Source organism: Lates calcarifer, linkage group LG24 (assembly GCF_001640805.2).
Source record: "Lates calcarifer isolate ASB-BC8 linkage group LG24, TLL_Latcal_v3, whole genome shotgun sequence".
NCBI lineage: Eukaryota > Metazoa > Chordata > Actinopteri > Centropomidae > Lates > Lates calcarifer.
Genome location: NC_066856.1, coordinates 19,646,115 through 19,673,711, shown reverse-complemented (window position 1 = coordinate 19,673,711; position 27,597 = coordinate 19,646,115). Strand labels below are relative to the sequence as shown.

The following is a 27,597-nucleotide window of genomic DNA, read 5'->3' as shown; positions in this document are numbered from 1 at the left end:
CCACATGACGGCCTGGAACAGAGACACGAAGGTTTAGTCACCTTTATGTTTCCTCAGGTTACTGATTATTCTCTATACAGGTGTTATGGTGCATTCACTGACACTCAGACAGCAGAGATGATAGATTAAGAGGAGGATTACTAGATTAATGTCTGTGTGAGATGACCAATCAGGTCATCAGGTTCTCTGATTTTAAGGGCTGCTAAACACCTGATATCCCAGTGTCCTTGAACGCCCCCAAACTGTGAGACAGCCCTGCTAGCAAGGATCTCAGATGAGGCGTTCACTGTCAGTTATAATGTATCTGTTGATGCTTACCTATGACGGCTCCGTTGACCTCGGTGTGGATGGTACTCAGACGTTTCAGCTTCATCATGGCTTTGGCCTCTTTTCGCTTCTGACGACGACGCTTCAGGTTCCCGTTGAAGAAATCCACCACCTGCACCGCGCACGCAGAGAAAAGGAAGGACAGCATGAGACAGACACACAGGTTTACACCAGACAGACAGACAGACAGACAGACAGGTACCTGTCTGCGACACCAGGCCAGGCCTCTGGTGATCCTGTGGATGGCGATATGCAGGTTGTTCATCTCGCCGTCGTCGTCTGGAGCCGACAGGTTGTCAGAGCTGAAGCTGCTGAGGAGCAGAGCCAGGAAGAGGTTCAACAGCTGGAGACAGAGAGACAGAGAGAGACAGAGAGACAGAGAGGAGGTGTTAGTCCATCATCATCTACAAACGATCATCTCTCTGTGGACATCAGCTGGTGTCACTGGATTATCTCAGGTTCCTGCAGCAGAGCTGGGACGCAGCACAGAGATTAAACTCAAGCTGAACTTTGACCTGAAGATGCTGCATTCATGCAACATTAGCAGAATGGGAAGAACAAGAAACCCTGTCTTTATTTTGACTTGGAAACAGTAGAGACAATCAGTGTGAAATCTCAGGGTTATGCTGATGAAACTTTTTCAGGCAGGTGTGGTTGTGTGTTCTAAGGTAGAGCTCCGAGCTTTAGCTCACATACAGACGGAGGAGGGACAGAAATGGTCTCATAGTTTCCAGTGCAGGCTGATTGTTCGGTGCTGAATAATGCCTGAGACTCTCTGTAACTGATCATGGAGGTGGAGAGCTGCTCTCAGCCAGATTAGCTTCTGTTTAACCACAGCTGAGTGTGTGTTGTAGGTGACAGGCTGTAGGTCAGGTGGATCAGGTGGATCAGGTGGCAGCTTCCTGCGTCTGTCCTCTGATTACAGTCAGGAGGCCTCAGACCTACAGACTGGACTGTTTGCCCAGAGGCACATCAGCAGGGCACAGGTCGAGGTTTTACTGGTTTCATTCTGCCAGTTTTCAGAGTGTTTGTTTTTGGGCGACATTTGGAGGGAGACCTGGCGCCTGTCTGTCTCTCTGGGTCTTTGACACACACCACGAATTAATGACAAGCCAGTGACGCCTACACACACACACACACACAAACACACACACCCCCTGCAGGCTGGATCTCCCACAGCTGGTTGGCTGTTACATAACAACTCGACTGGATCCAGCAGCTTCCCAGTTTCTGGTTGTGTAAGAGGAAACCGGGCCAGTGGGTCAATATCTGAGACCAGGAAGTGACCTCTGACCTGTGTGTGATTTGTTAAAGCTTTTATTTGTTACAGAACGACTTGTTAAAAAAGCTCTAAAGCTCTACTGATGATTACTGTTTTGTCTAAATTCTAACTGCTCTGTGTCTCTGTTTATTTTATTAGATTTTATTCCTTTAATGACGCAGATTTCAATAAGTTGAATCTTCAAGGAAATTCACAAACTCAGGTCCCAGCGAGTAGCTTCATAAAATACACAATGAAAGTTTAATAAAGAATAAATATTTAATTAGAGAATAAAATTCTACATTTAACAAACTGAAAGTCTAAGATAACATGATGAAATTAATATTAGAAAATGAAAGTTTAAATGGTTTAAATGCTTAAAATGAAAAACACTGAATGAAGAATAAGAATCTTCATTTACTTTAAATGGAACCAGACACTTTAAGTCTTTTATTTTGTAGTTGTATTATTTTGTGACTCTGTGTGTTGAGTGTGCAGGAGCAGGAAGGTGATCAATATACACATTACACAATGTGTGTGTGTGTGCTGCACGTGTGGAAATGTGTCTATTTCTGTGTGTGTGTGTGTGTATTGATCGCAGCGGGTGGTGTGTGTGTTTGTGCTACTGATCGGTGTCGAGCTGTCACATGCCTGGTTTCACCGCCTCAAAACGCTGGCGTCTGATTGGCTGCGGTCTGACACCAATAGATCAATGGCGTTGATTGGTTAACATGGCAACATGCCCCGACAGCTCCACCAATGACCTTGTTGCTTTCCAATAGCCGATAACACGTCGCTGACAGAGCCGACGACTGGTTCCATCAGTTCACTCACTGAAGCTGCTACAGGACTTATACCTGCTACTCAGTTCAGACATTTGAAACAGCTATATATCTTTTTTTGAGCCATCTGCAATTAATAATTTTCAAAATGAATCCATTGTTTTGTCCGACTCTCAGCTCAAACACATTCAGTTTCTCATCATCAGTTTGACAAAGAAAAACCAAACCTCACATTTAGAAGCTGGAAATGTTTTGTATTTTTGTTTAGAAATAAAAAATTGTTTCATTTCTAACTGCTGCAGCTTTAGCTTGTTAGCTGGAAATAACAAAACACAAGATAAATGAGGCTAAAAGCTCCGTTAGCTCTGTTAGCAGCAGCTCGATCTGCTACGAACATTTACACTGTTTTGACTTGAGACAATAAATATTTGGAGGAATTTAACTTCCTCATATTTGACTGGTGTCTGTTTGGTTCCAGCTGTAACAAAGACCTGCTGCTGTGGGTGGGAAACCCCTTTAAAAACCATAAAATCACAGCAGGAAGTGTGTATGATGATGATGATGATGATGAGAGACAGATAGGAAGTTTGTGTGTGTGTGTGTTTATCTTTGATGTCAGTAACAGCCGTCTGTGTGTGTGTGTGTGTGTGTGTGTGTGTGTCAGTTCCCAGAGCAGCGGACCACCTGATTCCCCCCCCCCCCAATTCACCTCGTTTAACTCGTTAAGTGGATCGTACCAATTAGCCCGGGGAAGCAGGCCAACCCTCGTCCCCCCTCCCTCCCACCTCCACACACACACACACACACACACACACACACACACACTCTGAATCTGTGAAACAAGGAAGCGAAACACAGCTGAGCCACTGGTTGACAACTTGGACGAGAGACTTATTTTCTTATCTATTTTCTGTTTGTTCTATTTTGTTTTCATGTCATTTTGTTCATTATCACTGCGTCTGTTTTTCTTTTATTTCATCTCATTTCCGTGTCTGTGAGAGACTTTAATTCTGCTTCAAATCTTCAGAGCAGCAGGAGTAATAACTTAGAAATGTTGGCGTTTGTTAGAGACGTGAACCAACTTTTCTTTTTTGTCTGTGGCGTTTTGAACGGCAGGAAGTGGAGGAGACGTGTGAGCGTTCAGGTCGGCCGACAGAAACACGTCAGCAGCAGCAGCAGCTCTGAATCAGACTAAAGTTCAACTCAGGTAGTCGAGGAGAGTCCTGGAAGCAGCTGCTGTCCTGGAAACAGCCGAGCATCACCACTACAGCATCCACAGAGGGGGGAGGAGGGCGGAGGAGGGGGTGATGAACGAGCGGTAACATGATCTGCTTTTGGTGCTTCTTCTCGTCACAACAAACCCCCATGAGCAAAGCCCCCTGGGAAAACAGGGAGTGCAACGTGAGAGAAGATGAAACTAGAGTAAACCACTGAACCACTGGGAGAGAGGGAGAGAGAGGGAGGAGGAGGGGAGAGAGGGAGGAGGGAGGAGGAGGGATGGAGGAGAGAGGGAGGAGAGGAAAGGTGAGAGAGAAAGACAGAGGAGGTTTATAACCTGCACTTCTAACAAATACAAAATAAATGGTATAAAAACAGTTTAAGAGCAGGAAGTTTGTAGAAATACTGAGCAGATGTAGAAGAGTCAGATAAGGTCGTTTATCCAGGAATATTTGAGAAAATAAAGAGAGAGAACGGAGGAGTTGTGCAGCCAGGTGTTTATTTGTTCCAGTGAGCAGCACCTCGCTGTGTGAGCTCTGAATCTGAGAACGATTAAATCTCCACACGACACCAGAGTGTACTCTGGGACACAGAAACAGTGGACGACGGAGGGAAATAAAAGGTGATTTATACACAACTAAATAATTTCTTTCATGGCAACAGACCAAAGTGAATTCATTAGAATGAACTCGAGGTTCTGCTGTTTTTAGTTTAATGGAAAATATAGAAAAAAAAATAGTTTTTTACTGAACTGCTGCGATGTGAAGAATGCTGATGTTTTACAGAGAGAGGGCTTATTAAATTATGACTTTAATTAAAGTTAAAGACTTCTACAACATGTTGTACACCAGCTTTTACCAAACTGAAAGCACTCATCATTATTCATCTTACAAGCAGCTAATGGTTTAATGGTTTCTAAAGTTTAAATTTGAATGTTTACGCCTTATTTTTAAATGTTTTTTATTTTAAAGCAACATTATGTGAGTATTTAACCTTAAAACCACATCAGGAGCTAGCTCAGTGATTCTTATTTTCATTTATCAACTCCTTTGATTAGTTTTGTGTTTGTTTCCTGAGCGATTGAGAATTTGTTTTCTGTTTGTTAGCCGTTAGCTTCTCAGTTTACGCTGCTTCTAGTATCATGTAATTACCACTCCTGCCTGCAGAGGCTGCTGTTCCTGCTGCTCAGCATCCATTACATAATGTTGATTTAATTTGTTATAGTAAAGCACTCACGTCTCTGTCTAATAAGTGCTTTACAGTTAATTAATGTAACAGAGAAAAAAGTAGATTTTTCTGTTATAAACATTTTACTGAACCTCGTCTACCTGTGCAGTTTTTCCTCACATTTATAAAAGCTGCTTTTAAGACTTCTGTCTCCAGCCAGATGTTTCTTCCCATTAGGAAAAGCTCCACCACCATTTATCAAATGTATGCAATTAATCAAGTGAGAATTCAAACTGCTGATTTGTGTTTTTCTGAACATTTTTGGAGTCTGATAAAAAGTCATGACGATTAAAGTAAGAGAACCGAACGTTTAATGAGAGAGGCAGGTGAGAGGAGAAGAGAGGAAACGGAAGAAGAAGTAGAGAAGGAGGAGGAGAAGGAGGAGGAGGGAGGAGGAAGAGGAGGAGGAGGAGGTGGAGGAGGAAGAGGAGGAGGAGGAGGAGGAGGAAGAGGAGGAGGAGCGTCTCGTGGCAGGTGTGCTGCAGTTGAAGCGCTGGCTCAGGGAAACACATTCAGCCGCTCATTTGTCATAAAGAGAAACAGCAAACTAAACATCTGCTCACCTGCTTCAGTCTGTGCAGCTGCACACACACACACACACATGCGTGTACGCACAGACACACACACAGACACACACACGTGATGTGCTCAGAAATAAGGTCTGCAGGATACAGCAGGAATTTGACTTTAAAGAGGAAGCACTTTCAAAGTAAAAGCAGAGGACGTCACACTGTGGAGCGCTGCAGGAGAAATCACCAAACACACTAAATTAAATGTTGGTTCTAACACGACTGAGTTTTAAATGTGCATCAGTTTGAGTCTCATGAAGAGTCATGGTAAAACGGCTTCACACTGACTCAGCAACACACACACACACACACACACACACACACACACACACGTCATTAAATGTCTGCACCAAACTCTGTTTACTTTAAATAAGGAACAACTGTGTGTGTGTGTGTATGTGTGTGTTTGCATGACAGGTCCAGTCCTCTCTCCTGCCCCAGTGCCTTCTGGGTATTAGTGTCACATCATGAGGTTCACTGTCACGGTAACCAGGCTCGCATCTTCCCTGACGACCGTTTCCGTGACGAAGGTTGGACACGTTAAAGTGAAGCTGACGGACGTTACTGATGTCTCTTCTTCTTTCCTTCATTTGGTTATTCCCTCGCTCCTTTCTTCCATTTTTCTGTCTTCATTCCCTCCCCTTCTTCTCTTTCCTTTTTTCCTCCTTTCCTTCTTTGTTCCTCCGTTGCACTCTTTCTTCCTTTCCTTCTTCCTCCCTCCCTCTCTTCTGTCCTCCTCCTTTCTTCTTCCTTTTTCCAATCAACTGTTTTTCTTTCCTTCCTTCCTTTTCGTGTCCTTCCATTTCTACTTTTCTGTGTCCTTCCTTCCTTCCTTCCTTCCTTCCTTCTCCTCCCACTGTTATGAGGTGACACTTGACATCTCATGACACAGAAACAGAATCACACGCACACACGCACAGATGCCTTCACACACACAGACACACAAACCCCAGCTGTGCACAATGAGGCCATTTCTACAGGGATAAATCACCTGAATTGGAAAGGTTCGGTCATCATGACACACACACACACACACACAACACACACACACACACACACACACACACACACACACGTTTGGGCATATTCATTCAGTCAGGTCAGCATATCCCTCTGCAGGGGGAGATACAATTCCTGCCACTGACAAGAGAAGAATAAGAGGCTGTTGACTGTGTGTGTGTGTGTGTGTGTGTGTGTGTGTGTGTGTGTGTGTGTGTGTGTGTGTGTGTGTGTGTGTGTGTGGCCTATCAAGCTCATTATTAAATATCCATGAGACCATTAAGCTAAATAGATGAATGAGACTCTATTATCGCGGTGCACACACACACACTCACACACACACACTTCATGATCCACTGACTGGTGAATATGAGAACACACTTCACTGTTTATTAATAACTAAAATGTCCAGAAGAGGAGGAAGAAGAGGAGGAAGAAGAGGAGGAGGAAGAGGAGGAAGAACAAAATGAAAACGATGAAAAGGAGAATAAAGTTGTTTCACTCTTTCCCTCCTTTCTAATAAACATTTCACTTTGTGGAAACATCATGGAGAGGATTCCTACAGAGACAGAGCTGTTTATTAAAGATGTTTAACCTGAAACATCTCTACTAGTACCAGACTCCATTGACAAAAACAGTGATTTAACCAGGAGCTGCTGGAATACCACTGCCTCCATCTGTTAGTGTGTCTGTGTTACTGTGAGACTTTCAAGTAATCAGATACTTTACTGAAGTAAAAGTATACACACAGCAACACAAACCAACTCACTGATCAAAGCAGTAATAGACTGGAAACTCTTTGTGTTCTGCTCAGTAAAACGATTGTTTTTGTTAATGGAGTCTGGTGGGGATATAAAGTGATGAGCTATCAGTCTGATGTGTTGTAACTGTAACTTATTTCAAAATGTTTTGTTGTAAAGAAAGTCAGCTGTGTGTGTGTGTGTGTGTGTGTGTGTGTGTGTGTGTGCTGACCATCATCTAATCTGACTTTCTCCTCTCCTGTTACTGCTTCCTGTCACACACACACTGATGGACTGATTGATGTGTTTAGAGGTGTAGACATGTGACGTGTTCATGCAGGTGTGGGGGGGTGCATTTTATAGTGAGGCAGGTAAAATGAGCTATAGCAAGCAGTGTGTGTGTGTGTGTGTGTGTGTGTGTGTGTGTGTGTGTGTGTACAGTGTAAGATGAGATGATAGATAGTTATCAGAAGAAATGAAATCTTTCTTCTCCTCCTTTACCTGGCAAGACGAGCTCTCTGCTTTGGTATGTGTGTGTGTGTGTGTGTGTGTGTCTGTGTGTGTGTGTGTGTGTGTGTAGGTGATTATGCTTCTTCTACATGAAGAAAACACCACTGAGCTTTTCATTCTTCCAGTTATAAGAGAGAGTTTATCGCACTGAGACTGAAGTGAAATGACTAAAGATATAAACTCTAAGATGCTGATAATCCAGTGGCTGCAGATTAAAGGTCACTGGGTCATTAACATCAGGAGTTCATCCTCTGAGGAGCAGGAATGTGACCAGGCAGGGTCGGGACAATCAGATTATTAGATTTGGAAATTCTGAGAGTCCAGACTCTGGTTGTTATTTTAGCTTCATTTTTTGGACAGCGGGAGGAAGTGGAGACGTGTCGGCCATCTTTGTTTACAGTACTTTCTAAATAGAGTAAAAGAGACTCTCTCCTTTGTTTTGTTTTCAGGTGACAGGAGACAGAGGAGAGAGAGAGGAGGGGAGCTTCAGCACATTGAGTCAGAGATAAATGTGAGGAGGTTAAACAGGGAGAGGAGGAGGTGGACAGAGAGAGGGAGAGAGGAGGAGGTCAGGAGATCAACATTCACTCAGAGCTCAGATGAAACAGCTGAAACACAGGGAGGTAAAACCTCCTCTCCTCCGACATCCTCTCCACACATCCATCAGACACACAGCACAGACTGAGCAGGTAAACATCTCCCACAGACAGTCAACACCACTTTATTTCTAACCATAAAAGCACAGAGGTCACAGGTGAAGTGTCAAACGTCACACAACACCTGCTTTTCAACGGCTGCGAGCATCATTAACAATGCAGATGAAGCAGCTCTCACAGTGGATATCATTCACAGACGAGGGGTCAGAGGTCACTCACCACCAGGTTTCCGATGACCATGACCAGCATGAAGACGAGGATGCAGAGCGGCTGACCCGCCACCTCCATGCAGTCCCACATGGTCTCTATCCACTCGCCGCACAGCACCCTGAAGACGATGAGGAAGGAGTGGAAGAAGTCCTTCATGTGCCAGCGAGGGAGAGCGCAGTCCTTCGAGATCTTACACACACAGTCCTGCAGAGGGAGGAGGAGACAAGCGTGATGTAATGAACCTGTGTGACAGGTGATATCAGGGTCAGAGGTCAGATACGTCACCTGGTAGTTTTTCCCAAACAGCTGCATGCCAACCACGGCGAAGATGAAGACGATGATGGCGAGGACGAGCGTCAGGTTTCCCAGAGCGCCCATGGAGTTCCCGATGATCTTGATCAGGGTGTTGAGGGTCGGCCACGATCGAGCGAGTTTGAAAACACGCAGCTGCGGGGAGGAAGAGAGAGAATTTCAAAATAAAGGCTCCTAACTTAAAATGAAGAGTAGGAACAAAGGATGAAGGAGAAAGAGACACAGAGCAGAGAAAGGCAGGGAAGGACATCGTCAGAGAGACAAGAGAAAATGAAGACACAAAATAAAAGAAACAATCAAACAGGAATGTGTGTGTTTGTTCATTAGTGTGTGTTTGCCTTTAGCAGAACCTGACAACACCCAGAGTGACACTTGGAGAGATCGACGCAGACAGACGCAGACAGGCTTCGAGGATCCGTGTGTGTGTGTGTGTGTGTGTGTTTTGGGTCGATGCTGACAGCCACCGTCCTCGCTTTGTTTCCCTCGTTCACCAGCGCGGTGACGCTGGCCGCAGCTGAACTTCTGCTCTGAGTGACATCGCTAATCATCAGCCAATCATCACAAACCCCCGGGTGCCGTGACCCGTCCCACCCAACGCTGCCATTTCATTGGGGCTGTCAGCTGTCAGTCAACCAGCTCTTTTCTACCTTTGCACCTGTGTATGGAAACGAGTTAGAGAGCGCGATTCACCAGTCTGAAGGAGCGCAGCACGCTGAGCCCCTCCACGTCCGACAGGCCGAGCTCCATGAGGCTGAGGCAGACGATGATGCTGTCGAAGATGTTCCAGCCCGTCTGGAAGTAGTAGTACGGATCCAGAGCGATGATCTTCAACACCATCTCAGCTGTGAAGATCCCTGAGAACACCTGCCAGAGACACAGACAGCAGACACGTCGACGGTTAGAGGTTAAAATAAAACTTTGAGGCTTTAAATCGTTCATTTTACTCTGATCACAGATGATAAAGCTGGAACATCACTGCCTCCTCCTTTGTTTGTGAGGACAGGAGGTGAAAACAAACACTGGCACAGAGTCAGGGATTCTGGGATTTACAGCTGAGACAACTCTGTTCTGCCGTGGTAAAGGTTGTTGTTAATTAACATGTGCTGCATCTATTAACCATCCACAGGAAACAGGAGGAGGAGAAGAAGAACGCAGGTGACCTGTTGATAAATCTCTGCTTTTTCAGAAACAAACACATGAAACTAAAGTCTCAGAGAATTCAGGAGAAATCTAAAGTAGACGAATTAAAAATCAGTGACAAACTCCAGGTCGTCTACCTGAAAATAGCTGCGTCACACACAAACACACACACACACACACACACAGGCAGGGACACACAGACAGTCAGGTAAGGACACACACTCACACTCACACATCCACACACATAAACACACACAGAATCGAGAGCTAAATGAAGGGCAGAATTAGCCAAAAGGTAGGACATTTCAGACTGGGTTAGGTTCACACACACACACACACACACACACACACACACACACACACACACACACACACACACACACACAGATGTGTCACTTCCTATAACTGCAGCTGAAGTGCACAAGTTCTTTAAAAGCCAACAGGAGTTCACCTGCTGGAAACACAGCGACGCTCCAGCACGTGGACCTGACATGCTAACATTAGCATTAGCTATTAGCATCATTTAACATAGTGGGGAAGTGTTAGCATGAACTGTGTTCTTATCAAGGTAGACATGGAGGAAATGAGCCGAGCCGGGACTGATGTGCAGTCTGATCAGGTCTGGTTTGATCCAAGCAGACTCTATCAGCTCTGGTCACATGGTGGTTTTTGAGGCTGTTTATTGGTTAGCAGATTAGCCTCATGTTCTGACATTTAATAAACTGCAGGTCAAATCTTTCTCCTTCGTTCACACTGGAAAAAGAAAAACACAGCAGTTTAGTATTCTCACGTTTAACTCACTCCTCCTCTGCTATGATGCAACTAATCAGTCTACAGACTAAACTGTGTGTTGTTTGTGGTGTGTGTGTGTTGCTGCAGATGTTTGTGTTGATTTTTTAGCAAACTTATTCTAACAGCTCTGTTTTCTCAGCTGTTTGCTCCTGTGGTTTGATCTCTTAAGCCTCTCTGTCCGTCTCTCTCTGCAGACCTCAGCTCGTCCGGGGTTTTGCCTGCCTCGCTCTGCTTTACATCACACGTGTGTGTGTGTGTGTGTGTGTGTGTTTGCTGCCTTTAAAGTATGTGTTTGTTCATCTGTGTGTGTTTATGGCTGTGTGTGTGTGTGTGTCCTTGCAGCAGTCCCCCTCCCTGCTTGTTGTTCCAGACTGAGGGGATCCTCGATGTGACACTGGTTACATGTGTGTGTGTGTGTGTGTGTGTGTGGTCCTCAGCTCGTTCAGGTGTGTGTTTGTTTATGTGTGTGTGTCTTCCAAAAAAAAAAAGTGAGTTTTGGGGTTTAATAGACTGTGACTGACTATTTTTTGTCAGTGTACGTGTGTGTGTGTGTGTGTGTGTGTGTGTGTGAGATGCACAAAATCAGAGTCTGGGGTTACCTCACTCACACACACACACACACACACACACACACACACACTCAGATGATCCTCTTATACAGGCTCATTAACTCTGTAGTGCGTTGATTAGCTACTCAACAATCACGCTGTTATTATTACTGACATCAGGAGAGCCTCTCTCACACTTACACACATTTTATCAGTGTGTGTGTGTGTGTGTGTGTGTGTGTGTGTGTGTGTGTGTGTGTGATGTATTGATGAAGGAGGCTCTCACAGGACAAAAAGACTGAGAGAAAGCCTCGGAGCTGAAGAGGAGAATGTGAAATGACTCAGGCTGTAAGTGAGACTCAGACTCACATCACAGCAGCTGGTTAGTTACCACAGAGGTTGCTGGTGTGAATCCTGCCTGGATACAGGCTGTGTGTCAGTGTAGCAGTGTTGTAGTTAAATGTGGTGTTGTGTTACTGATCAGTGTGCTGACGTCAGGCAGAGTGACGTTAATGAAGTTAAACACAGTTCAGCTGTCACACAACAACACACATCACAGATACTGTACACAGCATGTTATCAGTACCAGACTCCATAGAGAAAAACAGGGATTTAACCAGGAGCTGCTGGAATACCACTGCCTCCATCTGTTAGTGTGTCTGTGTTACTGTGAGACTTTCAGTGGTGGAAGAAGTAATCAGATACTTTACTGAAGTCAAAGTACCACACAAGAACACAAACACACTAACTGCAGCACCTGTGTTCTGCTCAGTAAAATCCCTGTTTTTGTCAATGGAGTCTGGTACTGATATATAGAGATGTTTCTGGTTAAACTAAAAGGATCTTTAGTTTAGAGACACTGTGATGTGATTATCATTTAGCTCGACTCTGACATGTCAAAGCAGACATCCCTCAGAGAGCTCAGTCGTGCTGTTGGATCATAACATTTGTGTGTTATCGTTGTTTAAACACAGGCCATTTAAAGTGTACAACCTGGTGGTGGACTGAAAGGTTCAGCCAGGAGCTTGTTTCCTTTCCAAACTGTTGTGTTTGTTGAGACGTCAGCGATGTGTGTGTGTGTGTGTGTGTGTGTGTCTGAAATCGAGACTGGAGAGTTTCAGGTTCAGACACTGAGTTCAGGACTGTGTGTGTGTGTGTGTGTGTGTGTGTGTTTGTGCAGAGGCAAAGTCTCTGATTCACTGACTGAGGGATGAAAAACTTCTGTGTGTGTGTGTGTGTGTGTGTGTGTGTGTGTGTGTGTGTTGCTGGCTCACAAACAGGGGATGTCGACATCAGCACTCACTAATAACAGTAACATCAGCAGAGAGAGGATGACACGGACTGTGTGTGTGTGTGTGTGTGTGTGAGAGAGAGAGAGAGACACGCGATTATTTTTGTCACAACCAGGCAGATGTAATGAGTAAGCACCACAACACACACACACTCATACACAGTGACTGGTGGGTTTATGCCTCCAGACACACACAGTGGATTTCATAATAATTAACAGTCGATAGTTCATTACTTTTCTTTACATTCATTCATCCTGTGGCAGAAAGATTCCCAGATCATCCCTGAAAGCACTGTAAGGCCCCAGGTTTTACCAATCTCCAGCTCTGCCCCAGTGCCCCTGAGCAAGGACAGGACTGTGCTGACTGACTTAGACAACAGTTACAGCAGAGGACTCGCCCAGCAACAACCTCACACTGTGCCCAGAGACTCACAAACACCTGCGTCAACCAGGTTTATCCTCCATCGTCCTCTCTGCGTCTCCTCCTCCACAAAGAAGCTTCGTCACAGCTCATTTTTCATTCACACACTAACAAGACTGGAGGGAAAATTGGAGTCTGCATGTGTCGTTTATAAAAAGGTCCACAAGGTCCTCGAGACCTCCAGAGGAAACGCAGGACTCGAGTCAAGGGCGGGAGAGTTAGGGACTAGAAGTCAAGGCTACCGCATGTTGGAAACCTCCTCTGCAGATGTGACCAGACAGAGCAGAAGGTGAGGACCTCGCTGCTTCCCTGGACCAGACCACAGGTGGAGGACACAAGACTCAGGTCGGCCTGTAAATGCTGAAGGCTCGGTCCTGAAGCCAGGTTAATGAGAGGACTCTGGAAACCCTACAAAGCTTCTAAGGCTAAAGGTTCGGTGAAAACAGGTGGTCATATCTACCTGTTTTCAGGCAGCAAAGAAAAGACTCAACAAAGCAAAACACCTGTCCGTCCTAAACAGGAAGCAGCTCACATGAACAGGACGGTAATGACTGATTATGTTTCAAACAAAACCTGCTTCAGCCTGTGTACATCCAGCATCAGTGACATTAATGGCTGAGTACACTGTGTGCACTTAATGCACAGTGTGTCTCTGTGGATAAAAGCCTCCTCTAAATGGTATGTATCCTTTAGATCTTTACACACATGGAAATATTGATATGTGAAACCCACAGAGCAAAGCTGAAGAGCACACCACCAACAACAAACAGAGGGAGCATTAGCTGACATTGATTCTGTCAGCACAGTAATGTCCTGACATGATCCTCCACACACTACCTTACATAACACAAACACACAGCAGAGGCTCTCCTGTCCGTCAGAGAGGCTAGCTAAATGCTATGTAAACATCTGTGAGGATTAGCGGTTTTATCCTGTAAAGAACTTAGCGACTCCAGACTGCAATCGGATCCCGGTGACATGACTCTTTATCTGAGACCTGAACTGCTCCAAATTGAACTGGAGAAGAAGTTCAGGCTGTTTACGCTGCAGAAGTTTGTACCTGCATCAGACTGCAGCCGAGGCGACAGAAACATCAGACAGATATTATATAACTGCTGAGGGCTGAGTGACGTTTGTCAGCGGAGCGTCTGAATGTGACGTTTGTAAACAGGTGAACGCTGACTGTTCGTTTTACACCTGGTCTAGTCCAGTTGAAGGAAGCTGGTGTGCTTCGACCTATTCCTACATGTCACTTAAAAGTGGGATGTCACTGGGTTAATAAAAGCATCTACCTTGATCCAGGTAAAGCTCCCACAGCGGTCCACCTTTAGGCCCAGTTCCAGTGATTGAACACCGGTGCTGCAGGCCGACCTGAAGCTTCTACTTATAAACTTTATTACCATTCTCTGCCCCACACAGCTGCCTGGAGCCTGAGCTGAGGAAACCTGACAACGCTGAACAGCCACGAGTGTGTGTGTGTGTGAGTGTGTGTGTGGGCAGGTGTGATCAACATGGTGATTTTGGCCGCGGGTCTTTCACACCTCAGGTGAACCAATTACCATATTGCATCAACCTATCAGCTCCTGTCAGATCATCAGCACACCTGCAGGGTAAAACACTGGAGTTAGTCACGGTGGTTTAAAGCTATCCGACCCGTTTCTGTCAGCTCTAATACCCAGACTCACCTCGCTTTCTACTCAGACAAAAAACCACACAGCAAAGAAATCACTGTTTCCTCTGTGAATCCGGAGGTTTTTAAATTGTACAAAAGAGTTTGAGGCGGTTTCCAAGGTCCAAGGGTCGTTTCTTTGTCACCTCCTCCTCCTCCTCCTCCTCCTCCTCGACTCGCCTCAAGTTTGTTTGTTGCACACGCTGGTGAGGATCCTTCACTCTGCTCTTCCAAGAAGAGTTTTAAGATGTTTGGAGGCGAGATTCAAGACCGGATACAATATGTTTATCTCCAGATTCTGTACTATCATGACACATGATTTTAATAAAATTCAATTCAATATTCCAATTTATTGTGATTTTTGTTGACCTTTTTTAACACTACACCATGAGAACAAGGTGAATTGGACTAGAGGCCATATAAAACAAGCTATCTGAATATCTCAGCCTGGGTTCTGGGATGCTGACACTGTTAAATAATAAGTTAATGAAAAAGAAAAGAATCTGCAGAACAAACCGGTTTAATTAGAAGTCTGGTCTGTTTTATTGTTTGACTTCAGACGCCTCCTAGATCTGAGGATCATTAGATCTGTTTGAGTCCACTTCAGTCCACCTGGGTACTAGACATAAAGAGACCACTGACTCACCAGGTTTCCGATGGTGAGCATGCCATTGAACTCGTCGGTCATGGGGTAGTGCTCCATGGCCATGAAGAGCGTGTTGAGGACGATGCAGACGGTGATGGCCAGGTCCAGGAACGGGTCCATCACCATGATCTTCACCAGCTGCTTCACCCTCAGCCAGCAGGGGGAGCACTCCCACACCAGGTAACGGTGGGCGAAGACGTACCAGCAGGGGTGGCACTTCTTATGGGACTCCTCCAGTTCTGCAACAAAACGAAAGGACGGAAGACAAATCCTTGAGTCTGTGTGAAATTATCTCAGGACGTTACTGAGAAATCACAAACAGACAACCTGAAAACATGATGATGAAGAGTTCAGGTGGAGCAGCCATTCTGAGCTCCACCTAATCTGAATTCATTTAAAATCACTGAGGCAAAAATAACTAAACAGCTTCTCTCAGATCGTTTGGCTGTAGCTGTTCCCCGGTGAATCTCCTTTGCAAATTTAGTCTTTTAGCTTTTTGGGTGTTGTTTATTCACTGTGTGCTCTAGCTTTTCTGAATGTCTGCACACAGATATATTAATAATAAAACTCGTCCAAAATGATGTGAAATTGCAGATTTTTAATTGGAAGTCTTCCCCGGACCTCAGGAAAACACTGCAGGTGTAAACTTGGTGAAAAAACGTGGAAAAACTCAGGTGATATTCTTTAAATTCAACTCTAAAATAATTAAATGGACAGAAGAAGAAAAGGAGAGACAAAGGGAAGGAGTGAAGGGAAGGAGAGAAGGAGGGAGTGCAGGGTGTGCAGATGGATGGAGGACAGCAGTGGATTTTTGTATTTTCCTGTATAATGATCTGTTCTCTAAGAGCAGCCACTGCCGAGGGGAGAGACAGTGACTCAGCAGACCTACAACACACACACACACACACACACACACACACACACGCTTACAACACACATGAATGCAGATCTGGGCAGATATGAACCAAAAAATATCTATTACATGAATATCATCAAACACACACACACAGAGGAACTTGGACTGATCTCATGGTTAATGAGTGTAACCAGGATAACACTCTCTCTCTCTTTATCTCACTCTGTCTCTATGTCTCTCTCCCTTTCTGACTCTCGCACAAACAAAGCCAGTGTTCCCCTGGGGTTGGCTGGGGCAGCAACACACACACACACACACACACACACACACACACACACACACACACTTAGATACAAACTCAGACATGGTTACACAATCCCTGTATTGACACACAAACACAAACACAGGAAGCACACACACAGCATCCACACAGAAGCGTTAACACACTCACTTGGATGCAAAATTCAGACAAATACGTGGTTACACAACCGCACACACAAACACCCACAAAACACATACAAAGACACACACACTCTGAGGTAAAAAGTCAGACAAGGTTACAGTCTATTCTAAACACACAGGAGAAGATGCAGATGAACCACATTTTTTATTTAAACCTGATTAAGAGTCGGTTCAGTCAAATAATAAACTTTTGCTCCAGCTCTAACTGTATCTGTCCACACAGTTATCTGTCTCTGGAAGTTATCCAACCCAACACAATGGAGGTGAATGAAATGTGAAAACTAAAATAAACAGCTAAAAGTGTCCTTGTTAGTCTGGGTGATTTATGTTGGACCACAGACAGAGTCCCTGTAAAACCACTTATTCTGCTGTGGAGGCAGGTATCTGAAAAACCTGGGGACAGGGACGGGCTGCTGACGAGCTCCTGACGAGCTGATCACAGGAGAGGGTGGATGTTTCTCATGTGGATAACGAACTCAATAAATGTAGCTGATTTTTAAACTTTTCTTTATGGTCAGAATGAGACAAACTGGGAACAACAGCTGACGCTGGACAAAGACGAGGATTCAGTCAGCTAACGTTCGCGATGTTATTCTTTTTGGCATCAACCTGCTGCAGCTGTGTTGTTTTTTCAGCTTATTTCTATGGAAACTTTCCATAAAAATCTGAAATAAACAGGAATGTATGGGAATTAATGGGAATAAACTGCAGGTTGGCCAATAACAGGAAATTTAAATGTAGTTTGGAAAAAAAAAAATCTTGCAGCATAATCTTGGATTTCATTTTACATTTAGAGAATAAGTTTATTTTATTCAACATTCATGTTTTTTTGTTGTTGAATTGATTAAAGTTAAAATCACAATCTAACATTTTTACATTTGTATTAGTTTGCAGCATGTCTGCTTATATTTATGTTTGTTTATGATGGAAATGTTTCCATCTTAACTTCCAATGGAAAGTTTTCTGCCCCTTTTGCGACCCTGCTCACGGTCGACATCTGATGAACTGTGCAGCCTGATCTGTTGTTTGTGTGTTAGAACTTTAAGACGCCGCCTGTGTCGCTCCTCACCTTCCATGGCGTCTGTGAGGTAGCTGGCGGCGCTGAGCGCCCTCCCCCTCCGCTCCGAGCCCTGCGTGGACGAAGGCCGAGGCAGCAGCATCGTACTGAGCTCTGTGGTGGACGTCGGGACCTGAGGGAGAGAGAGAGAGAATGAATACAGTAAATACACTCTTTATTACAACACACACACATTCATGAAGACACACATGCTGTAAAAAAACACCAACACACATGCTCAAGGTTCATTCATGAGTATGAGCTGCCATCCACTTATCTGTTACCACGGTAACACACACACACACACAGATTTATGTCAGGTCAAACAGGTCAAACATGATGCAGTGATTCTTTGTGTGTCTGTGCACATGTGAGTGCGTGTGCTTCCTGTCACCAGGGCAACAGATAAGCAGGTGATGACTGGTGTTCAATGAATCAGAGAAATCAGTGTGCCACCGCTGTGTCTGTGTGTGTGTGTGTGTGTCAGCCTCACTAAAAGGACGGCTGGATATTTTTCATGTATCAGACGAGCTGTGTGAGGGTTGAACTCGCAAAAGAACTACTCGACTCTCCTCTTAAAACCTGACCTCAGCCGTCGCCTCTCGAGCTAAAGCCATAAATTACACTGAATCATCACCAGTCTGAGCAGTGACCAAACACATGTGGAGAGAACAGCAACTAGAGCATTTTTACAGAGACTTTTTATTAAAGAGTCAGATCCTTTTAGTTTAACCAGAAACATCTCTGTATATCTCATACCAGACTCCATAGAGAAAAACAGAGATTTTACTGGGAGCTGCTGGAATACCACTGCCTCCATCTGTTAGTGTGTCTGTGTTACTGTGTGACTTCAGAAGTAATCAGATACTTTACTGAAGTAAAAGTACCACATAGTCATAGAGAATTTATATGTGAACATTCTACAGGTGTTTTTATATCAGTTTAAAACCTCTCTTCTTCACCGTATTTTAAATAAAGTTCTGCAGGTTTGAAGTGCTCGGTGGCTCCACATAAAGTTGTCAAGTTAAACCCAACGCTGGTCTCAGGAGGGTTCAGGACCTCGCAGCCTTCACACAGATGAACCCAGCTGAACCTAATTTGCTCAGGTGTGGTTACATAACACTTCCTGGTAACAGTTCTTCCAATGAGACGTGACGCATGGGCCTGAAGGTCGCCGCCCACGACGACGCCTACATCCTGTCTGTGTGCCAGGCAGGGAAGCACCAGGGAAACACACACATACTAACAGCAGCCGGCCGTGCACTAATTTAGCTTCCGTTAGCTGCTGTGGGTTGCTATGGTAACGTTTCCGTGGCAAATAAGCGTGTGCTCCCTCCCTCCCTCCTCCCACTCGTCGCTCCATCAGTCCAAGCAGAGACGACAGGTCCGTGTTCTTCATGGACACGAGGCAGAGGCAGAAATACTTTCTTTATGTGAAAACATGAAACTATAACCTGAACGCCCACACACACACACACACACACACACACACACCTCCTGGTGTTTCTGTTTAGTGGTCAAACACTTTAGTGTGAAGGAAGTTTTCCAAACTGTGCAGGAAGTTCAGTTGATTATGTGTAACATGAAGTTTTTCCCACAGCGCTCGTTTTAAAAAAGGTTTAGTTTGTGAAGATCTAAAAAGTGTTTGTTAAAAAAGACTTTAAACTGAAGAAAGAGTCCATTTTGATGCTTTCTCAAATGGAACATGGGGATTAAATGAAATGTTACTCTGATTAAAATAACCCATGTGATATGATCCTGAACCATTTGGCTTCAAATTTATGATATGAAGAAAACCGACTGTATCACTGCTACTACACTAAATGTCCACTTTATACTTAAACCTGCACAACAAACCTCTATGAGGCTCATTTGGTGACATTGTCACTACAGCCTGGTGAACTATCATCTGTACTTTAGACTGTACAGGTGTACCTAATAAAGTGGACACATGACTTCTTCTTCTTTTCTTCTTCTTATATAAGAGAGTGGGTCTGGGGGCAGGTTGTCAGCAGGTGGAGGTGACTGAACAGCTCCAGGCGTGGAGCTGCTGTGTTTGTCCTTATGATGCTCTAACCTGCTGCCTGATGGCGAAAAGGCACAACTGTAAACAAGTATTAAAATAAATGTAATCCCTGGTGACACGGAGCCGTCTGGCTTTCAGCTGCTGCAGGTTTTTACAAGGTCCTTCTGTTGGACTGAAGATAAAACTGACTCCACATCTGAGAGCTGCTGTTTCTGCTGCCAAACTCATTCAAGGGTTTTAAGGAAAAAAGTATTAAAGTCTGTTTCGACAATTAAAACTGGAAGAAAACACCTCTTCAGGGTCACACTGATCATTTCAGAGACTCAGACTTCAGTCAGGTACCTGCTGCAGTCTCCCAGGTGGTGGTCTGACTGTGAGAGACCACCTCTGTCTGACTATCACTCTGCTGTACAGGGTTACGGTCTGTGTGAATTTCTTTAAAGCATGTGTCATTTTAAAATCTTGTCTGTGAAGCACTGGATGGTCTCTGGTTTAAATCCATCTCTGATCCACTTGTACCACATGAAGCATCCAGACTCAGGTCGTCTGGAGCAGGTTCACTCAGAGTTCCCAGAATCCAAACCAAAACAAGTTTAGTTTAGTTTCTCTGCTCCTCACCTGTGGGACAAACTTCCTGAACACCTGAGCTCTGCTAAAACTGTCCGCATTTATTTTTTAAATATTCCTGCTCCTGGAAGTGTGCACCTTCTCTCTGTGGTTCTGCATGTGTTTGGTCACTGAGTCATGCAGCGTGAGTGTGATCTGATTATCATATCTAATAACGCAGGATACGTGAGTGTTTCCAGGGACACAGCTAATTTACTGGACAATATAAAATATATGCAGAGTTCAACCTCAGCTCCACTCAGACTCTGAAAAAAGTCCTGATCAGGACACACGACTTTATTTCTCTTTCACGATGGTCTCGACGTCTTGGCAACACAACAAGTTTGACCCTGACGAGTCGTTGTTCACGTCCATGCAGGTCGTCAGGGAGGGTCAAGACACTGTAAACAGCCTGTCAGGAGCAGTCAAACCACCAGGTGGCGATATAACCCTGAGAGAGCGCTCTGTCGTCCTATTGGTCGACGTAAAGAAACATGTCGTAGCAGACGTCACACTAGGCAGGAAAAAACAAAAAGTTCAGACATGCAAGACTTTTTGTCCCGAACTCCAGCTCACGCCTGACGCTGTAAACGTATCGACCACAACAACAACGTGTCCCTGAAGTTGTATCGTCTGATCTTGACATGACCGGCTCAGAAACTTCACGTGACTTTGAGGAGTAACCCAAATCTCAGTGATGGTGAACTGGTGCATGCTCGGCAGCGACGACACACACTGTGCTCTGTTTAAAGCCTCTTCACAGACACCTCACTGCTCTGCCCTCTGGACACTGGTCCAGGTCCCTGAGGTGCAGACCAGCTCACTTTGGCTAAAGCCTGGAACCTGTGGCTACGGTGGCCCTGAACAGGGTGACTGGACTCACTGAGCATGTGTGCACTGGTTCTGGTGTGTGTGAGTGCGACACCTCAGTAACGTGGCTGTGCTGGTATGTGTGGCTTTAGCCCACGATGCCATAGCAGTGGCACTGTGTGTGTGTGTGTGTGTGTGTGTGTGGATGGGGGGAATACCACAGCATTGTTATCTGAGCTGGTAGATATGAGTGTGTGTGTGTGTGTGTCTTTAGCCCATGATATCAGAGTGGAGTTATGCAAAGCGCTGATTCATAATTCACATGTCTGAGTGTTGGATGGCTGCAGGCTGCACCATTGTTTCCACTGTGACACACACACACACACACACACACACACACACTCAGGACACAGTACTCACACTCTCCTCCTTGACCTTCTCCATGGTGCAGGCGGGCAGCTGCCCCTGCAGTGGCGGTGGGGAAACCCCGTTCTGGTCCATGGCAACAAACAGCTTCCCGTTGACGTTGAGAGTCGGATAAAACACCTGGAGACATTTAAAGAGATTTGACGTCTTTAGTTAACGTATTGAATCCAGATATGGGACGACCCTGATTCTGAGACGACCCCCTGGTGTCATCGATCGCAGTCGGAGTCACCTGTGAGCTCCTGCTGGCCGTGCTGTAGGTGCTCGGTCGTCGTTTGGGCCACGGGTGGGGCAGGATGCCGCTGAAGGTCCCGCCGCTGTAGGTCCGGCCCCCGACGCCCTCCACCACGTCGCCCGGGACGCTGTACTCGTCGTCGGCCATCTCGCCCTCTGACCCCCGGCTCCTCAGACGGAAGTTGAAGATGGAGGAGACCTGGCTGCTTCGCCGAGTCCTGGTGGAGAAGGAGCGAGCGAGGAGCGGGTGGAGCGGCTGGAGGAGGAGGGAGATATGGAAAACGTCGAGAAGTAATTCATGCAACAAAATCAAATAAAACAAGCATCAGGATGCGTCTCCTCTCACCTTCCCCCCGTCTGTTATGTCCACCTGCAGCAGCTTCTCCTCTGACAGGTTCGCCTCCACGTCCGCCACTCCCACCAGAGCTTGACTCCGCCTCCGCTCCTCCAACGTGTCCAACGGCGGGCCAAAGGGCGAGAGGTCCGGTGACATCAACGAGTCTGAGTCCACAACTTTTTGTGCAGCGACCTGTCAGAGCAAATACACGAACGTGTCTTTAAACGTAGTCAGGTAAAACATGAACTCTTCCTCTCAGGACGTCATCAGCCAGTTTACCTGCTGCTCCTTCTTCAGCCTCTCCATGGCCTGCTGAAACTCTCGCTCCTTCTGACAGGCCTCCGCGATGGTCGCCTGGTTCTGCTCCTCGTACGCCATGGCGACCACGGCCAGGATGAGGTTGACCAGGTAGAAGGAGCCCAGGAAGATCACCACCACGAAAAACACCATGTAGGTCTTACCGGCCGAACGCAGCGTCTGCAGGAAACATTAACAAAGAACAGTGAGATAGTCTCCCCTACAGTGTCCTCTGTCTGTCCAGCTGCTGAGAGAAGAAAGCACTGGATGAATATGTTGTTACACTCATCAGGATCACCTCTGATTATTACCATGCACTTGCACAAACATGCTTTTCAAAGAGGATTTTTCTTTCTTTTTTTTTTGCTTCGAGTTTATCCTCTCATGCTTCATAAAGGCTGCTCTCCTCGCTCACTGGTGAAGGTTACTAAAATTAAAATGGACAATAGAGTGTACAAAGCATTTCACTCTCAACCTCATCCAAATCGCACAGGAGACTCTGGCCCAGCGGGACTGAATGGAAGCATCCTGTTTCCACAGCCAAGGGCAGGACGCCAGACCTCTGAGCTCTGCTCAGGTCAAGGGTGACATATTGCTCTGGATTGTATGATGCTTGATACGCAATATGCTCTCAGCTTTGATCTGCTTAATATTTCTACATGATACATCTTAAACTTCTTCCACCACTGAAAGTCACAAACACAGACACACTGAACAGATGGAGGCAGTGGTATTCCAGCAGCTCCTGGTTAAATCCCTGTTTTTCTCTATGGAGTCTGGTAGCTGATATTTAGAGATGTTTCTGGTTAAACTAAAGTGAGTTGCAGATATAATAATATGAAGACACAATGTTACCTGGTGGTAGAGGTTTTCCCAGTAGTCTTGTGTCATCAGGCGAAACAGGGACAGGAAGGCCCACCCGAAGGTGTCAAAGCTGGTGTAGCCGTAGTTGGGGTTCCTTCCCGCCTTCAGACACTCAAACCCATCTGGGCACTTCCTGCAACACAAACACACAGACGGTGGATTTTCAGGACCTGGTTTTGAACCATGGGGGCCGGGGGGTGGGGGGTGCTGGACAATCTAACACCACAGGTCTGAGCAGAAAGTGGCGGGCTGAGTGTTTCCAATCAATCATTCTATTTATCTGTCAGTCCATCCATCTCTTCACTCCTGCTCTGTTTCCACGTCGGTGTTTACGGCTGGGGACTTGTTATCGTCGTGTGAGCTGGACCCGCCCACACGTGTCACCGTGGAGACGGAACAGACGACGAAGAGACGGCGTTCATCATAATTGATATTCCACATTCATATCCTATCACATTCATCGCCGCCCACGCAGTCACATCTGATCCACTGATACACAGCAGCCCCGTCGCTGGCGTGCTGGTCAGCGGAGGGAGGGAGACGACGAGCTGCTGCTTCTGCCACAACATCTAAATAATAAACAAAAAGTTTATTCATCTGTCATGGAGATCTGAGGTTTCTGCAGACAAACAGTTTGATCTAAAGGTTGGAGTGAAACTGTGCAAATTAAAATTCCTCAAGGACATGAGGTGCAAGTATTTCCAGACTAATGAGTTGTTTAACAGAGTTTCTGTTGTGTTAACAGTTGAAGCATAAACCTGGAGGAGTTGTGATGCATGGAGAAGACGGTGACATTAACAGAATCACGAACAGCACAGCGTGAACAAACCTCTGCTTAAACAAAGCTCTGAGTCACAGAGGAGTTTCACGCTGAGTCACAGAAAAGGTTGCCGCTGTGCAGACGCTATCTGGGGATTCAAACCGACAACCCCGCGGTCACAAGCCCACTGCGGTGACCCGTCCCGGCTGGCACCGCCCCCGCCGGGCCGCCGCCGCTGCAGCAGCAGCAGCTGGGGAGCTTTTAAGGCAGCAGGCAGCTCACACTGACTCACCACCGGCCGACCTGCTTGTATTTATTATCACTTTACTACACAACACTTGGTGTGAGCTGCTGATGGTAATTCATTAAGGACACATGTAAATAAACCATCCAGTTATATAAGGTTTACATAATACAGCTGTGTGACAGGAAAAGATGGAGGTAAACATTTTTTATAATTACACTAAAATAATGTTTGAAACAGGAAATCATCACAATTAATTAAATTAAACTTCATCAAAGTCATTTAACTGTATTTATATTTTCTACTTTTCTTTTATTTCACCACAGTAAGCACAGTATATACAATATATATGTTATTCTACTTTGCTTTAAGAGCAGCTCTGGTACAGTGTTTCAGGAAGCATCTAATCTCATAATAAAGAGTAAACGTACTCAGCTTTTAATATGATACAAGACTGAGCTGAATCTGATATCACAAAGCCCAGTAGCTCACATTTAAAGCTTTTAACTTGAGCAGTGGACTGCATGTCACTTAAAGGACTAATCTGGTATTGTATTTTATTTATTTATTTATTTTTTTGTCAGTGAGTCTGTATATATAAGATGTTTCTGGTTAAACTAAAGGATCTTCCTCTTTAATAAAAAGCTCTGTGTCTGTAGGAATCCTGTCATCATGTTGTCAGACACTTTGGTCTACTTCACCTAAGTTAAAATATGTTCTACAGCACTCTACATCTCTTCCAAACATTACGGTAACAACAACTAATACCTCCTAATTAGGAGCTAAGTATCTGTTTTCACAAACATTACAGGAACAACAATCAATTTTAATGCAATCAAACATTCCAGCTCCAAACATTACGGTAAGAAACCAGACAGAGTAAAAACAACTTGAGTACAAACTGCTGATCCGAGCATTACAGTAACAACAACAATCAATTTTAATTACATAAATATTTCAAATAGCAAATTAAGTATTAGAGAACCATCAGCCACTGTCGCCAATAATACCTGCAGTACACTAAGAGCAATTGATTTCAGTGTGGTCAGTTTACAGTAACTGTGCTGTGTCTGTGTGTCAACAATTATTATTATTATTATTATTATTATTATAAACTGCTTATCCAGACATTACGGTATCAGGATCTACATGTCAAGGAGCTTCTTATCCAGCCATTAAGGTAAAAGCAAGTCTGTGTACTTCACATGTGTAATGTGATAATGAAAAGATGAGCAGCTGCAGCGTTAATAAAGTTAAATATTCTAACTGGCAGCTGATTTAAGCTTTACGGTACAGTTATGTAACAGAGATCAGATGACAAAATCATATGGAGCTGCTGATACAAGCATTACAGTAACAAGAATCAATGTTAACTCAATGAAGAGGTGCATGTAACTGGTATATACGGTAACAGCTGATGAGAGGGATCTGAGCAGCTGATATTACATACATTACGGTTTAAATTGAGTGATAAGGAAAAGGAACACAACACTGATAACACACACTGACACACACACACACACACACACTGTGTGTGTGTGTGTGTGTGTGTCATTCCCCCTCTTCCATCCATCCATCTCATGGCAAGTGAGTCAACATGGTGGCATGTGAGTGGGGAGAGTAGATGTGAAGTGTGTATGATGGGTTGACTGAGTGTGTGTGTGTGTGTTTAAGGGGCTGGAGGACAATAAGGAGTGTGTGTGTGTTTGGAAAATGCAGACAGGACGTCGGGTGTAGCGTATAGACCATGTGTGTGTGTGTGTGTGAAGTGTCAGAGTGTGAGAGCCAGCAGTTATCTCTCACACACACCTCTCTCTGTGTGTTAATGGAGGGACACCACTTCAGACCCCCCACACACACACTCTCACTGAAGGGGGCCCCTCAGCTCGCCACTTATACACCTGCATCACACACACACACACACACACACACACACACACACGTGTCCACCCTGGACAACATCTGACTGTCTGCTGCTGTGGACACACACGGTATAACTCCACACACGTGTGTGTGTAAAACACTGACCAACACAGAGGCTTCAGTGATCAAAGACAAACACAGAAAGTTCATCACCATGTTGTTTGTTTCTGGCTGTTAGCGTTAGCATTAGCAACATGGCCGCCTGCTATCAGCCTGGCTACTGTCCACTGTAAGAAACAAAGGTACCATCCACTAGAGGGCAGCTCAGAGTCAAACGTGTCTGACAACAACAAACATGGCGACAGTGGAGGAGGTCGTAATGGTGGTAACTTTTAGGAGAGAGGTGAAAGAAAAAGTTCAGCCATTTTTAACATTTCGTCTTCGTGTCCTCGCCTCAACTTGTAGCTACACTGCCTCCATGACTCCTGGAGGTACTGCTTCAGGTATAAATTAGCTTTCAGTCAAACCCTGGGAAGACACAGCTTCAGAGCTCTGTCACGAAATAAACAAATCGATTCCCACTTTGACGACATAGAGTCCAGTCGCTCACAGTGAGAGGCTGAACAGGTTTAAAGTTCAGTCATACAGAGAGCAGGAGTTAGAGGGAAGAGAGAGACAGAAACAGAAATGGAGAGAGAGACGGACAGACGGACTCATTCAAAGACAAACAAACATGCAGGGGCTATTCTGGGAGATATCCTGGGGATTTCTGTGTGTGTGTGTGTGTGTGTGCATATTCACTTCATGTTCCCTCTGCCATTCCACTCTGTTCCCCATGACCTCCTGCACACACACAAACACACACACATGCACAAACACACACACAACCTCTAATTATAACACTCAGGTAAACTCGAGTCTGGGAGGAAGAGAGTACTTAGCATCGCTATAGCAACCGTATCCCAGTGCTGGTTGCCGAGGGAGACTGTTTTGTGCCACCTCTGCTGGGAGACGGAGGGACCGTGTTTTGTGTGTGTTTGTGTGTGTGTGTGTGTGTGTGTGTGAACTTTCCATACTTCACCGCACCTCATCAAGACACAAACAGACTGTGGGCTCACCTCAGTCTGAGTGGTAATTTCTATTCTATTCTATTGTTATTCTATTTGATTGTTATCTGTGAGATTATGAGTGTAGCCTCATCAGCACAGTTCAGTTCAGCTTCAGTCTATTGATACACTTGAACAGATGAAAAACATCTAATCTAATCCAGTCTCTCGTCTAATCCAATTTATCTGAATCTGTCCTAAACTAACGTAAAAATATAATGTGTAAAATAACAACTCTTATTTACACTGGTCCAGTCTAATCTAATCTTGTCACGTCCAATCTATGCAATCTAGTGTTAATCTGATCTAACAGAACCTAATCTTATCTCTC

At 45.1% G+C, this 27,597-nt stretch overlaps 1 protein-coding gene across 1 annotated transcript in view; it reads right to left on the bottom strand.

Moving 5' to 3' along the window:
* LOC108884986 (sodium channel protein type 5 subunit alpha-like) overlaps positions 1–27,597 on the bottom strand; it is an 88,790-nt gene that overhangs the window by 28,886 nt on the left and 32,307 nt on the right. Inside the window, 13 exon segments of the mRNA XM_051067003.1 lie at positions 1–12; positions 319–439; positions 530–670; positions 8,509–8,703; positions 8,785–8,946; positions 9,502–9,675; positions 15,319–15,557; positions 17,706–17,826; positions 21,556–21,681; positions 21,794–22,051; positions 22,142–22,324; positions 22,412–22,609; positions 23,285–23,426. The exon segment at positions 1–12 is cut by the window's left edge and continues 83 nt beyond it. Coding sequence (XP_050922960.1) covers positions 1–12; positions 319–439; positions 530–670; positions 8,509–8,703; positions 8,785–8,946; positions 9,502–9,675; positions 15,319–15,557; positions 17,706–17,826; positions 21,556–21,681; positions 21,794–22,051; positions 22,142–22,324; positions 22,412–22,609; positions 23,285–23,426 — 2,072 coding nt within the window.